Here is a 15,160-nt window from a genome sequence, read left to right on the forward strand (position 1 = left end):
CTCCTTTGAGACCGCCGTGAAGGGCTTCAAGGTGAAGCGGCAGTTCCTTTAGGGATGGCAGTGTCGTATGACCGAATCAGGACAACCCTGGGTGGGACGTCAGAGGGCCGGGACACCCACAGATCGAGTCGCGAGACCGGGATCTCTCAACACCGCACTGTCTCTAAGGACGTCCATATTCGGGCCGCAGGGGAGGCTGGAAGATGCTCGGAAGCCGTTAGCAGCAGTGGCACGAGACACCTGGTACCCGAACCCCAGCAGCCATGAGCGGTTCTTCTTCTACTTCTTCTTCATCTTAGCCACAGCGAAAGGCTCATGTCCGTGAATTGAGGAGGAGGAACAACTTTATTTTAAGAAAAACAAAAACAAAAGATCCTCCAGGGTTAGCTGCTACTTGTCATTATTATTGCCTTAAAGACACATGAGGGGTATTACATAAGGGGCGGGTACATGCACGGCCGCTTTGCGCTTTGCATCAAGCGACCGTGGTACTTGTATTTTGGTGAGCAAGTGTTAACGCAACGAAACATGACTGGTAACATTATTGGCGAAGTTGGATGAGCACATGATGGCTGTGGTGTCGTTGGGTAGGTCGTTCCAGTCTGCTGCAGTACGGGAAAAAAATGATGCGGCAAAGGTGGTAGTACGGGCACGAGGTCTGGCAACTTGAAAAGGATGACGAGTGCGATGAGCTATGCGGGCTGGAGGGACGATGTATGGTGCGCGGCCTATTGAACTATGGAAAAATTTATGGAACTTGCAAAGGCTGGCAATGCGGCGACGAAGTGATAAGGGCAATAAGCTAGATTCAGCTTTCAACGCTGATACACTGATGTCGTAAGAATATGATGAATAGATGAATCTGGCTGCTCTTTTCTGGAGCTTGGTGCGGGTCCCAAATGGGCGAGGTATATTCAAATTTGGTCTGACAAGGGAGGGACTTGGCGGAGATGACATCTTAAAAATCCAACTGTTTTATAAGCAGATGAAATGATGTGCACAGCACAGGGGCGCATTTTTCTCGCTAATAACTTAACATGTTTAGGGACTTCGCGGAGATGACATCTTAAAAATCCAAGTGTTTTATAAGCAGATGAAATGATGTGCACAGCACACGGGCGCATTTTTCTCTTCGCCTCCATTGAAACACGACCTCCGCGGTTGGGTTCGAACCCGGGTACTCCGGCTCCGCAGCCGAGTGCTCTAACCACTGAGCCACCGCGACGGGTAACGCAGAAAGGCGCCCCTATGCTGTACAATGTCAGCAAACGTTATCCCTTTGCTGTACAATATCAGCGCACGCTAAAGATCCTCGGGTGGTCGAAATTATTCTGGAGCCCTCCACTATGCGGCACCTCTTTCTTCCTTTCTTCTTTCATTCCCTCCTTCCTTCCCTCACGGCGCGGTTGAGGTGTCGACCGAGAACTCAGATAGTTACTGCGTCTTTCCTCTCCTGAGAAGCCCCGCCGCGGTGGCTCAGTGGCTACGGCGCTCGGCTGCTGACCCGAAAGACGCGGGTTCGATCCCGGCTGCGGCGGCTGAATTTCGATAGAGGCGAAATTCTAGAGGCCCATGTGCTGTGCGATGTCAGTGCACGTTAAAGAACCCCAGGCGGTCGAAATTTCCGGAGCCCTTCACTACGGCGTCTCTCATAGCCTGAGTTGCTTTGGGACGTTAGACCCCAATAAACCAAATCTCCTGAGGACCAATTTTCATTCAGTGGGGATACTAATCCAGTGGGGATACTAGATGAATTTTCATTCAGTGGGGATACTAGTTGAAATATTTTCTTTTACCTTTTTTTTTGCGATAGTCGGCGTATTCTCGTTCTGGTGATTTTTTTTTTGTCGTCAGTTTGGTTTGATTTAAGTGGGATTTACGTCCCAAAGCGACTCTATGAGCTATGCCGTAGTGAAGGGCTCCGGAAATTTCGGTCACCTGATGCTCAGCGTGCACTGACATAGCACAGTCCACATTTACCCAGATTGGTGTTCGTGGATTGCCCTAGAATCGAAGAGTTATAGGTTCAAGTCCTCCTAGATTTTCTTACAGCGCAGCTGTTACGTGCTTATTCATTAGCCGTAGCCGCTTTGACATCTCCTCCAAGAGGATGAGGAGTAAACGTCAGAAGAGGAGGAGGGTGTGGAGAAAGTGAAAGGGCTTCAAAGGCAACAACAAACATGAGAAAGCATAGCACTGAAGGGACATTTCTTTTTAATGTTTTCCTTTTGAAGTCTGCGGTCTTCAACACTCTCAGCGGGTGTCTTGTAACCCAGCGTATTTATGCCATAGAGAGAAGGGAGAGAGATGGTGGGGAGGGAATCGAGGGAGAGGAGGAGCGGCGATTCGACCCAGCGCGCATATATCGCGCTAAAACAACGAACCCGGGACTTCCGCGGTACGCTACGCGCACAGTAAATCCACCGCCACCGCATCCAGACCACTACCGGACGACAGACAACACTCCGTGACTCCTGCATAGCGCTGGGCGAATGCGACGAGGTTCCACATGGCCGACCCCCCCCCCCCCCCCCCTCACTTGCGCCTTTCAGTATGCCGGGCACCCGTAGAGGGAGAGGCAACACAGGATGCAGGAAAAATAAACCGCCGCCCCGACGCTCGCATCATCCCCTCAAAAAAGAGCGAGCCATCGCGCTCTTCACGAAGGTATACCGAAGCGGCACCTGCAACCAGCGAGCATTTTTTTTTTTCGCGAAGCAACAACCACAAAGACAACAAGAACGCCGTAAGAAAAGCGGAGCCGCTTCTTTCTCTCCCTCCTTCGTTCCAGCCAAGGTCGTTTCACCCTAGCGCTGCGGCCGGCAGCCATTTTCGATGTTTTCTTTCTTTCCGCAGGCGAAACCGGACAACGCTTGCGCCGGGACAGACGGTTGGCCCCGGCCGAACGACGGTTCGCCGCTCGCGCTGCGTTGTTGGCGTCATCGTCGCTTATGCGCGCAAAGTTGTTGCGTGTAGTGCGTTCCCGCTGCGTGTTGCGGACAAGGATGATGCTCGTGGAGTTGGGAAGCCGCTGGTGAGTCTCAAGTGGAACGGGCGTCCGCTTTTTTTAAAAAGAAACGAGCGCCAGCGCTTTCTTACGGCGGCAGCAAACTTGCGCGACGAAGCCAGCGAAGCGAGCGGTGGCGATACGGACGCCAGATTACGGCGACACCTTGCATGCTCTGCCTTCCGTTTCGCTTATATAATTCGTGCGGCCGGTTTCGAGAGATCTGTAAAACTGTTCTGGGCGCGCGCTGTGTTGTGTTGATTCGTGTTTTAAGAAGGGAATAAGCTCCTCACGGTTTATAAACATTCCGCTTAAAACAAGTTCTCTTTCGCTTGCCATGGTATCGCCCACCAACGTAGCTCGAAACGGTCCGTTGAACGGGCGCGTGGGATTGCGACGATGATGGCGCGAGTTTATTTTATGTAGAGGTGTGGCGAGATAAGCGAGTCGTAAACGTGCAGAAATACCTGCTGACAACGTTAGAGTGACGTCTGACGTGCGATATGTTTAGCTTCGTTTCTTTTGCCGTTTCAGACCTGCGAAGGCTCAGTTGAATAAAGTTGCATTGTAATATTAAAAGCATCACTTCACACGCGCACTGGATAAACATGTCGCTATCCAAAAAAACTTCGTTTTCTTTTTGCACTCTTGTGTTGTTCGCTGAGTGTAAAATTAAAACTAGACACTTTTAATGCTCACGCTATCTAGACCGCACAAAGGTGTAAAGATGTAGACTTACACCAGAGTGTGAATTTTACACCCCGGGCACTCTCGAAACCGTCTTATAAGGGCATCGACGAATTTAAGCTATAATGTGCAAGCTGTTATGTTCTTTTTCTAACCAAAACTGAGCGCGCGCTGCTCTGCGTGAGATAATATTCGAGGACACAACCACAACAAGATCTGTGGTTCCCGGGCACGCCAGATAGCCAGCGAGGCCGCTTTGGTTGCTTTATATCGCCGGTATGAAGCATTCATTTATTTAATATTTTTCCCGTGCCACATTTATTTGGCAGATTACGTTCGTCTAGCTTAGCGATATGCACACGTTTATCTGCTGGGCTCGATTGTAATTGGAGCTAATTGTTACCTACTCGAGTGCGCGCGCCTCAAGTTGAGTTCTTTTCTTGCTTTAATTATTATCGAGTTTCTTCCGTTATCACTGATAAACGGAGTGATAGAATGGTCTCTGGGATGCACATCGTTTGCCAAGTGCACACAGAGATCACATCTTCCCTTCCTGTCATACTACGTGCTGTTTTCGAAACCGGCAATCGGCCGTCCTGCAACCTTATCACTCGCGTACGATTGGCCGACAGTCGGCCGTGGCCGTGCAAACGCATACAATTTACTTTTGCCGGCGGAAACGCTCGTCTCGCCCCGCTGCTAGCAGTCGCGTCGTCGCAACAGCGTTCATTACCACGCGTATATACATGTATGTGTCTTTCGTGCAGGTGGAGGCGTAAGCACCGCGTCCGGTCGCATCCATGACGGACGAAAGAAGCGAGTTCGTCGAGTGGCGTTTCTGGCGTTTCCCGCCACCGAGCGCCCACTACCAGCGGTACGGCGACGAGATCGAGAGGTTCGCCGCCGCGGAGACTGCGGCCGGCGCCGGAGGGGCCAGGCGACCTGCCGCCAGTCCCGCGTGCGACCTGCAGCGACGGCTGCCGACACCGGCACGCTGTTCGGTCTTCCTCGAGAAGCGACCTCCCATCGTCGCCGACGTCGTCCGAGATGGGGTGGACGGCCACAATGACAGGACTGCGACGCCGGCATCGCCTGCAGTCAAGCGAGGCGCAGCAGACGACGCCGGCGGAGGAGCAGACGACGCCGTCACGGAAACGTTGCCGGCGGAGCGTGGTCGGCGTGGTCACGACGGGAGCGTCGCTGCAGTCTCGGCGGGCGGCGATTGGCGGAGAATCGTCAAGCCTAATGGCGTAGGTCGTCTGCTGCGCGTCGCCTCGGCAGGTGAAGCGGCGGCCGATGCCGACGATGACGCGGGCAGCATCATTCCGGAAGCCTCGCTTAAGGCCGCCGCGCCCGTAGGAGACGCATCCTCGCACGCCATGGGCAACAAGGGGAGCAGCAGCGCTCACCAAGCGGAGAAAAAAGCTAAGGGCTCTACGGACTGTTTGGCAGGAGACACTCCCAAAGGGAGCCCGGGACTCTTCCGACTTGGGCGCGACGTCGTCAGAGGAAAAGTACGGAAGACACCGCAGCCGGTGCGGAAAGCCACCGCGGATGATGCAGGTACCGTCTCGGGGAAAGTCGAGGCCGAAGTCGTCGCCGGCGAATCGCCGCACGTGGGTGCGGTTAATGGGACCCGGAAAAAAAGTGAGTCGACGAGCCCTGACAGCTCGGTTTCGGGATCAGTCTACGTCGACACGGTCTCGCACCTGCCGACTCCCGGCGACGCGGAAGGCGCCCTCGCAGACGATGGGGCGGCCGAAACTGAAACCCCGGCCAAGACATCGCCGCAGCAATCTCCGAGCAACGCTAGTGATACGACAGTGTTCGGCGACGACGTCGAGTTCGTGTTTGCCCGACCCCAGACCCCGCCCTCGTCCGCGCCCGTCACCACCGCGGTGTCCGCAGCGACTGCGACGCTGCCCTGCTCCTACCGGAGCTCATCCGTGTCGCGCGTGAGGTCTCACAGTGAAGCCGACTCGGCGGCCTATCCTCGCGCGACCTCGTCGTGCACGGGTTTGGGCCGCGGTGATTCGAAGGCTGGTGGTGAAGCTGGTAGTGCGCCGGGCTACGCCGCGCCTACGTTCACGTTGACGCAACACCGCAAGGTGGTCCTTCCCAAATTCTCGGCGCCTTCCACGACTCCGCTTCCCGCTGCCGCCAACGAGGAAAGCGGCGATGCTCGGCCAGGCTCCGGTTCGACGAGCGGTGGAGGGCGCCGGCATTCTGCGTACGATGATGCGACTCCTCTGGCGGGAAATGTGCTCCGCAAAGTTGCCTCGCTCACTCTGGATCGTGCGGCCATCGAGGCGAAGGTGAACCGACCGAAAGTGGTGCCCGAGAAGCTCGACTTCAGCATTTACGAAAAATTTGAAGGTAATGAGTTCGTACGTGTGGTTTGGGGGGGTTTAACGTCCCAAAACAACTCATGCTATGAGGGACGCAGTAGTGAAGGGCTCCGTAAATTTCGACCACCTGGGGTGCTTTAATGTGCATTGACATCGCACAGCTATACGGGCCTCTAGAATTTTTCCTCCATCAAAATTCGACCGCCGATGAAGGCGAAATTCTAGATGCCCGTGTACTGTGCGATGTCAGTGCACGTTAAAGAACCCCAGGTGGTCGAAATTCTGAGAATATTTTCTCGCATGTGCTGATCAAACGTGGTGGTCACGAATTATATCTTTGCCGGTCATAGTCGGCGATGCAGGCTTGCTTATCAAAACACACGCACGTGATGATGGTCTTAGTGTGATGTGGGAATCGTACGAATTCTGCCTGCAGACAGAACAATTAGTCTTTTTAAAGGGAGGACAAATTCAAGTCGGCCTGTATAGATAGGCTGTCGCGTTCTAACGATGAAGACTGTACTTAATTTAACTTAAAACGGAGCTTTCATATGCTAGAAAAGGCAAGGAAACATGAAAAACTGTTATTGCTGCTATCGGCCTTTTTCACAGACGAACTGTCAAGCCTGTTTTCAAATGTGGATCCCTGAGTCTATGCAACACACCACCATTTGCTTCCAAGTTGTGATCACGGAGTCCTTTTCGGTGTTGACATGAGCTTGAATGAAGTGTTGGTGAAAAGAAGTATTTCATTTAGGAGTGTAATTCTCTCAGCAATAAATGCGCAATTAGCTACCAAACAACCATTAGCACAGAGAGAATGGTTACTAAGAACAAATGCCCTATACAGTTGTCGTCAGTGCCCCTTTAAGCATAAGCACTGTGAACAACTATCACAATTTGTTCCTAAATAAGGCCTCTGGAAAAGAGTATATTAGTCTATGTTACACTACACACTCAAAAGATAATGTGCAGAAGTGCTTGCAGTTCATACTAGCCAAATGGTGCAGGAAAATTCGGTGAACATAATTTGCTTAACAGAAACTGTTTTCCTCACGTGTTCAGTTAAGCAGTATTTTTGCAGTGTGTGCGTTACTGTTTCATAACAGTAAGACGTTCACAGCCACAGTAGTCCTGTTTGCATGAACTTGATAGAGTCGAGTTTCCTTGTCTGGTAAAAACCAGTTGTCGGGTTCATGTAAACGCTGTCGGGTCGAGTAAAATAAACAGCAGAGTAAGTCGAGTTAACTCGCCTGCAGAAGGTAGGTAAACTCATTTGAACTGCCTTTCTAAAAGCATTGAGTCGAAGAGCCTGGTTACCGGGAGGGGAGAGGATAAATGTGAACCTGTTTTTCGCTTACGCCGTTGCGCCTGCGAGACAGCCGTGCCACGTCGCAATCTTACAAGCTGCCACTCTCCTTTCCCGCTGGACTGCTCGACACTTCATGTCGCTTTAGTTGAACCAGTTTCAACCAGTTTCGCTAAAATCGAATTCATGTAAACACGCAGTCGTGGAGTTGGGATGACCTTGCTCATCTCGATCCCCTGACTCGACCCGCCACTGTCGGGTTCATGTAAACATGGCTAGTGGTGGTGCTTATTGCCCTGACTATGAAAGGTAAAAGTCGTTTTGGTTAGAGGCAAGTTGTGTGGGCCTTAGAAAAATATTTGTTACCACACTGGAACTACAGCTTAGGTAGAGCACAGCGATGTGGAAAGTATTGAGGCCAAGGGGTTTCGTTTTGGGCCCTGCTATATGGCTCGATTGTTGTGCGTCAAATGTTCTAAAACGTCTTGAAGGTGAGAGGAACTCTTATCCTTACTCACCTAAAGTTAGGGTGTCTGCGGGCACTACAGGAGCCTGACTGCACAGCTTAAAGCAAATACCTTGGGCCCTTTCTTTTTTTGCCAAAGGCTGCTCATGCAAGCGATAATGCATTGCTGTTCTAGGAAAGGCTTGAGCAGTCATTTTATGTAGCTTTTAAGAATGCACGTAAAGTGAGAGGAGGTAGCTGGTAAATAGCAAAAGCTGCAACACAATTGTGAGGAGTCCATTGCAAAATTGCCAGCATATGCTAATTAAGGTACCCTCTGCATGTACACGACTTTCCTCGAGCATAAAACACCTGAAAACATTTTGAATTTATTTAAGAAAGGAATTGCGAAAAAAAAAACTTGTCGCTGAAAACTTATCCATAACAACAGCGTGACACATGGAACAACTGGTATTGAGAAACTTATTGTCTGTCCATACCTATCACTCTGGTCATTTGCCCATAACTTTACTTTTCATGAAAAAGTTCCTAAGTGGTAACACAATGAACCAGTATGGTTTGTAGGCTTGAAGACTGATGCACTAGATGGTTGTACCGAGCATGCTTGCTGAAATAAAAGCACATGATCTTAGGTGTTATGTGACAAATTTTTTTGTGTAACAAATATTGCAAAGTTATTTGCTCTAATACTGTCATGCACCTAGCATTATGCATCTAGCAACACCAGTGTCTGGTTGTTTGTTCCTCTCTGTCAGTCTTGCATCATCAGCTACATCAATTGAGTGTCTCCATAGACAAGAATATCCATTTCAAGCATTCCATGCTTATGCCTGCCGTCAGTGAAAATGCATTGCTGGCATTTTTTTTTTTCATCTTTTCAAGTTAACTGTCGAACTTCGAGGTTTTGAGGTTGTGTGTGTTGCTGTACCGTATTTTCCGGTGTATAAGACGCACCCTTGTATAAGACGCACCTGCCATATATGCAGGCTATTATTGAAAAAGTTGGCATATAAGACGCACCCGTGTATAAGACGCACCTGCCATATATGCAGGCTATTATTGAAAAAGTTGGCATATAAGACGCACCCGTGTATAAGACGCACCCCAATTTACCCGGTTAGGCTAGTGAGGCTTAATTAAACATGCTTGTGTGACCATTGTGAAATGCACCGTACCTATGAGTTCTTAAGCAACGCTAAGTGATCGATAAGGCAACACTCATGCCATACCCGCCCACGTTTTAGCAAAAAAAAAAAAAAACGAAAGAACTCTCCTTACATCCATAACATTTTATTTTCACTTAAAACCTTCGAAGTCTTCATCTTCGGATGCGCTATCAAAAAGTTTGCCTCTTTCTGGAGGCAATGCAGCTGAAACATTCTCTTGGCACAATGCACGTACTACGTATACAGAGCAAACAAAGTTGCAAAGGGAGACTAAAAAAAAATGCCGGCTTGTCTTGGCAATGGCGAAAAGCGCGATTGTCGCCATCTTTTTGGCATTTCACATTACTTTTGCTTGGGGCCTCCGAAACGGCCGTGTGTTTATGATCCCGGAAGTTATCATCCCCGCCGATTCATGATAAAGTTCACCTAAAAAAGTTGCGCATGGCGGTCCCCGTATTATAGCCGTGTTACAACTGTGTTATTGGTAGCGATATTTTTCCGGTGAAGAAAGCTTCAACGTGAACCTGAGTAATTTCTGAACTCACAAAAAAAGTCGAAAAATTCGCATATAAGACGCACCCTTGTATAGGACGCACCTGCAAGATTTTTGAAAAAAAGCCGCATCTTATACATTGGAAAATACGGTATTTGCATGTGCTCTGCAGGCCAGATGCTGCTCAACTGGTTCTGCACAACGTTCCCCGAGGACCACTACCTGCGCTTTCTGCTGAGCAAACAGGACCTGAAGCTGCTGACAGCTCAGTTCTGCACCCACCTGCTGGCCGCTGGAGTCCTGTGCCAAATCGAGGATGAGAACGCCCCGCTCGAATCCCTCTTCCGTGTACGTGTCCAGCTTGCGGCTGCTGCTGCTTGGCGTGTCTCTTTTGCTCCTTTGACGAGTTAATGAACCGCGAAGCACAGTTGAATCCTGCCGATTCAAATTCAGACGAGACTGAGAAAAATACGCACACATCATCATCATCATCAGCCTGACTACGCCCACTGCAGGGCAAAGGCCTCTCCCGTGTCTCTCCAGTTAACCCTGTCCTTCGCCAGCCGCGGCCACCATATTCCCGCAAATTTCTTAATCTCATCCGCCCACCTAATTTTCTGCCGCCCCCTGCTACGTTTGCCTTCTCTTGGAATCCACTCCGTTACCCTTAAGGACCAGCGGTTATCTTGCCTTCGCATTACATGCCCTGCCCAAGCCCACTTCTGCCTGTTGATTTCAACTAGGATATCATTAATGCACGTTTGTTCTCTGCACCTACCATTTTTCTTTCCATAGCTCGCTGCCTTGTCCTTAACTTAAGCTGAACCCTCTTTGTTAGCCTCCACATTTCTGCCCCATAGGTGAGTACCGGTAAGATACACCTGTTGTATACTTTTCTCTTGAGGGATATTGGTAAACTGCCATGATCTGAGAGAACCTGCCATATGCGCTCCACCCCATTCTTATTCTTCTAGTTATTTCCCTCTCATGATCTGGATCAGCTGTCACTACCTACCCTAAATAGACATATTCTCCTACTACTCATCACACACATCAAATGAAGGCTAAATAGACGGGATGTTGTGTCAACTGTGGCATGTGTTATTGGCTATCCGTTGTAGTATATAAGCTGTTGACCTGATCTTTAAAAAGAATTTTCAGAACTCTACTGAGGGACGCTGAAAAGTATGCAGAGGCGCATGTGCAATCTGCTCAGCATAGGAACTTTGTTCTTTGTATTCCTGAAAGATTCAATAGGTATAGGGCACTACATTCATGTTATCTGCTTGTTGACCAGCCTGTCAGAGTAGGGCCTCAAATACTGCGTGCCTTTCAGCATTGTTATGATCAAAACTTGCTGCCTGTTACATATATTGAAAACCTTCTATTTCTATAGTGACTGTCATAGCTTTTGGGGCAGGTAGTAACCGCAGATCCGGATCATGAGAGGGAAATAACTAGAAGAATAAGAATGGGGTGGAGCTCATATGGCAGGTTCTCTCAGATCATGAATGATAGCTTACCAATATCCCTGAAGAGAAAAGTATACAACAGCTGTGTCCTACCGGTACTCACCTATGGGGCAGAAACGTGGAGGCTAACAAAGAGGGTTCAGCTTAAGTTAAGAACAACGCAGCGAGCTATGGAAAGGAAAATGATAGGTGTAACGTTAAGAGATCGAAAGCAGGCGGAGTGGGTGAGGGAACAAACGCGGGTTAATGACATCTTAGTTGAAATCAAGAGGAAGAAATGGGCTTGGGCAGGGCATGTAATGCGAAGGCAAGATAACCGCTGGTCCTTAAGGGTAACGGAGTGGATTCCAAGAGAAAGCAAACGTAGCAGGGGACGGCAGAAAGTTAGGTGGGCGGATGAGATTAAGAAGTTTGCGGGGATACAGTGGCCGCAACTGGCGAAGGACAGGGTTAATTGGAGAGACATGGGAGAGGCCTTTGCCCTGCAGTGGGTGTAGTCAGGCTGATGATGATAGCTTTTGGGAGTTTGGTGGTTCTGGCTGAGCATTTATTGTGCCATGCAACAAGGCATCAGTCATGTGTTACAGCGACAGCTGTTAATGGCACGAACACCCAGGTCCACGGCGTTGGTGTAGACGTCCGAACAACGAGGGGTGTAGGAAGGGATAGGGGTGTAGGAGAGTAGGAAGGACTGTCACTGTGGCACATGTGTGAAGTTGCTTCTTTTTGTTGATTGTTTTCATTGCACACTTAGCAAAGCATAGCAGCTGCAGCTGACTTCTTATATTACACAGCATAGCGCTAACATTTGTCAAGTTTTTTTTAGAGCACAGCTCTTAAGCGCCCATTCATGGGTTGAGTCGTGTCGTCGCCATTGGTTGCGAGCCAAACCATAAATAAAAATAAATATTGCCATGACTGGGACTAGGATTTGAACCCACAACGCCGAAACACACTCACGCTGTACATTGCACGTTATCGTGTTCAACTAATACTGCTATCGGACTAATATAGACATCCTTGTGCGCTGTGCATTGCACATTGTCGTCTTCATCAACTAATGCTGCTATTGAACTGATATCGTTGCCAGACGGGCTGACGACCCAGCAAAGCAAAACAGTGAGCCTACGGACCCTGAGACACCGAGAGAGCTGCGCTCAAATTTCGCATTAGGGAGAATCGTAATCGTCCTTAGAATATCTTTTTTTTTTTTTACCATCAGTCATGTGCACTGTTGTGCTGTTCAACAGTTCTTACTAGGGCCCAAGCCCAGCTGTCTTTCACGTTTTATTTAAAGAAGTGTTTAGCGTTCAGAAACACTAAACTTTCAGGAAGACAAGTTCGGAAACTTATCCCTTCACTTGCCCCCTCTCTCCCACCTACAGCCTGACCTGATGTACTATTGGACGCATTCGGAAGTGCCAACATGCCCCGTCAGCAATGTTGTGCCCGGCAAGCTGACCACAGACTACTGGCCACCACCACCAGACTCAGACGGAGACAATAGGCCTGGCCTTCGCTATACAGAGGCAGGTAAGACCAGTGGGAGGAGGGAAGAAGAAATGACCATTGGTAGTGCTGGGCCTATGGCTAGCATTCACATCCAGCGCCTACCATGGTGGCTCTGCTGAAAGTACTCTGCTGAAACACGTGCACTTTAGGGTTTGGTTCCCGCCTAGAAAAGCTATATTTTTGTGCAGGCGAAATGCAAAGGCACCTCTGTACTGAAATTTCAGCATGCAGTATGGAAGCTCCGAAGTGTTTGAAGTTAATCTGAGTCCCTCCTAATATCACATGCCATAGACGAGGTTTCCTTGGTCATGTAAAAAAAAATTTAAAAAAATTGGCTGAAGCTATGGGCTATTATGAAAAACTTGTTAATTTATGTTAAAGGTGCATCGAAGAGGAATCTAAACTCGTCTTTTTGCCACGGGAACTCGATCTACACGTTCCTAGCATTCTTAGAAACTGCGACTTACTGCCCTGTGTGGCCGATTTCCCTAATTAAATCGAATTAACGCCCGGCTCCCGCCTTTTTATTTTTAATTCTGCCTCGTACGGTGGGCGGAGTCGACCAACGCGGGGAGTGCCTTTCAGCCAGCTCCGTGGAGGCTTTGCTTTCGCTTCATTTTGTTTTTTAGGTTTCCGTGAATAAATAGTTTCATTTGCAGATAATATAACCGCAAAATAAGCCCGCAGAAATAAAAATACGCGCGGACTGTTTGCTTCTACGGACTACTACGTATTACTCCGCCAATGGCAAAGCGGCAAGCCGCCACTGGACTGGGTGAAAGGCACTCCCCGCGTTGGTCGACTCCACCCACCGTACGAGGCAGAATTTAAAAAAAAAGGCCGGAGCCGGGCGTTAATTAGATTTAATTACGGAAATCGGCCACACAGGGCATTAAATCGAAGTTTCTAAAAATGCTCGGAACATGCAGATTGAGTTCCCGCGGCAAAAAGACGAGTTCATATTCCTCTTCAGTGCACCTTTAAGTATTCATCATCTTTCCCATTTACCTCGAACTGTGTTTTGTTTCTCACTACAGTGGTTCCAAAACAGTGATGTCCATGGACAATTATTCTGCAACTATAATCTAGATAGAGACAATGTAGAGCTCATTTAGGGACAGCTTTAAGTGCAGCTTAGTCGTAAATTGGAGTGATACCATTAGCAATGCGGTCTTGAGATGTGCACGATTTTCACTCTTTTCACTGCAGTAACTTTTTCTTTACGCTTTATAAACTTGAAAATTCTACCATCCCAAAATATTCTTGTTTGCATAAATGCTTGACTGGCAATGATGAAACAAGGAAGAGAGAAGTGTAGATATGACTGAAAGTTAACCGTTTCTTCTAAAGATATTAAACTTCAACTACTTCTCGAGAAAGTGACAACTTTTCTTGGCAATGAAGCCAAGGCTACAAAGCCGAAACACACGCCGCCACGGTGGCTCAGTGGTTATGGTGCTCGGCTGCTGACCCCAAAGACGCGGGTTCGATCCCGGCCGCGGCGGCTAGAATTTCTTTGGAGGAGAAATTCTAGAGGCCCGCATACTGTGCGATGTCAATGCACGTTAAAGAACCCCAGGTGGTCGAAATTTCCGGAGCCCTTCACTACGGCGTCTCTCATGGCCTTAGTCGCTTTGGGACGTTAAACCCAAATAAACCAAACCAAACCGAAACACACCTTCCCTTCCCACACAGCAAATATAATCCCCGGTTGCTGCGGTTAGTTTCCTCATCAGACATCAGACATAGTATATTGGTAACACCACTCATTATTTGAGGTGGTCGCCACGGTGGCTCAATGGTTATGGTGCTTGACTGCTCACCCAAAAGATGCGGGTTTGATCCCAGCCACGGTGGTTGCATTTCAATGAAGGTGAAATGCTAGAGACTTGTGCACTGTGTGATGTCAGTGTGCGTTAAAAAACCCAGGTGGTCAAAATTTTCCAAGGCCCCCCTCTACGGCATCCCACATATCCTGAGTCGCTTTGGGATGTTAAGCCCCATAAACCAGAGACCATTATTTGAGGGTTAGTTCTACATAAATGTGCATTTTCATTGTTGGGGGCCACAGCAAAAACATTCCCGTTGATTACGAGTTTTGATGTGTCCAGTTCCAAGTAGCTCCCATAGATGGCGCCAGTTGCTCCAGTGGTCGACAAGAAAACTGTGCAGCTGTCTAGTGGCCGTGCTCAGCTGAACTGTTGGCAAAGTGACACAATTATCAAGGTTCTGCTCCCTGTACGTTTCCTTTCATTGCTTAGAAAAGCTGTTGTCGGCTGTGGTCAGTAACTTTGCATTAGCAACGTAGGAGCTGAACTGAGCTATATTAAAATTTTAAGTAGTTGCCATGAAGCTTTGTAATAACAGTTAAGTTAGTGTTTCTATGGCGTGCTATTGCCTGGTGGCAGCTACAGGTATTCTAACTGCTTTGTTTGATGTGCCTGTTTTCATGCAGAAGCGCAACAGATGATTATGAGCCTAAAGAAAGCCCATCGCATGGAGCTGGAGAAGCTACAGGTTCGTGTCACCTTTCTTTCTTTATAGCTCTCATCTTTATGCTTAATGATTGTAGGTTCAGTGTCTAACCGCAACCAGGGAGATGGCAAAGTACAATAAGTACAGTGGATCGCTGCCAGCGGTATGTGTAACTGTTTAACTAAACTGGTTGTTGTCAGACATCATTCATTTGCAGTATGTGAA

At 48.7% G+C, this 15,160-nt stretch overlaps 1 protein-coding gene across 2 annotated transcripts in view; it reads left to right on the forward strand.

Annotated features, from left to right (window-relative positions):
* Nucleotides 1-2,717: 2,717 nt before the first annotated feature.
* capu (formin protein cappuccino) overlaps nt 2,718-15,160 on the forward strand; it is a 43,902-nt gene continuing 31,459 nt past the window's right edge. Inside the window, exons 1-5 of one of the 2 annotated variants that reach the window (XM_089558096.1) lie at nt 2,718-3,034; nt 4,462-6,070; nt 9,649-9,824; nt 12,334-12,481; nt 14,916-14,977. In XM_089558096.1, coding sequence (XP_089414222.1) covers nt 4,495-6,070; nt 9,649-9,824; nt 12,334-12,481; nt 14,916-14,977 — 1,962 coding nt within the window. In that variant the 5' untranslated portion in view covers nt 2,718-3,034; nt 4,462-4,494. Of the gene's footprint in view, nt 3,035-4,377; nt 6,071-9,648; nt 9,825-12,333; nt 12,482-14,915; nt 14,978-15,160 lie in introns of those variants that run through there. The other variant, XM_089558097.1, reaches the window with a different exon arrangement.

This window comes from Amblyomma mixtum, chromosome 8 (assembly GCF_055824585.1).
Source record: "Amblyomma mixtum isolate Tamu chromosome 8, ASM5582458v1, whole genome shotgun sequence".
Taxonomy (NCBI): Eukaryota; Metazoa; Arthropoda; class Arachnida; order Ixodida; family Ixodidae; genus Amblyomma; species Amblyomma mixtum.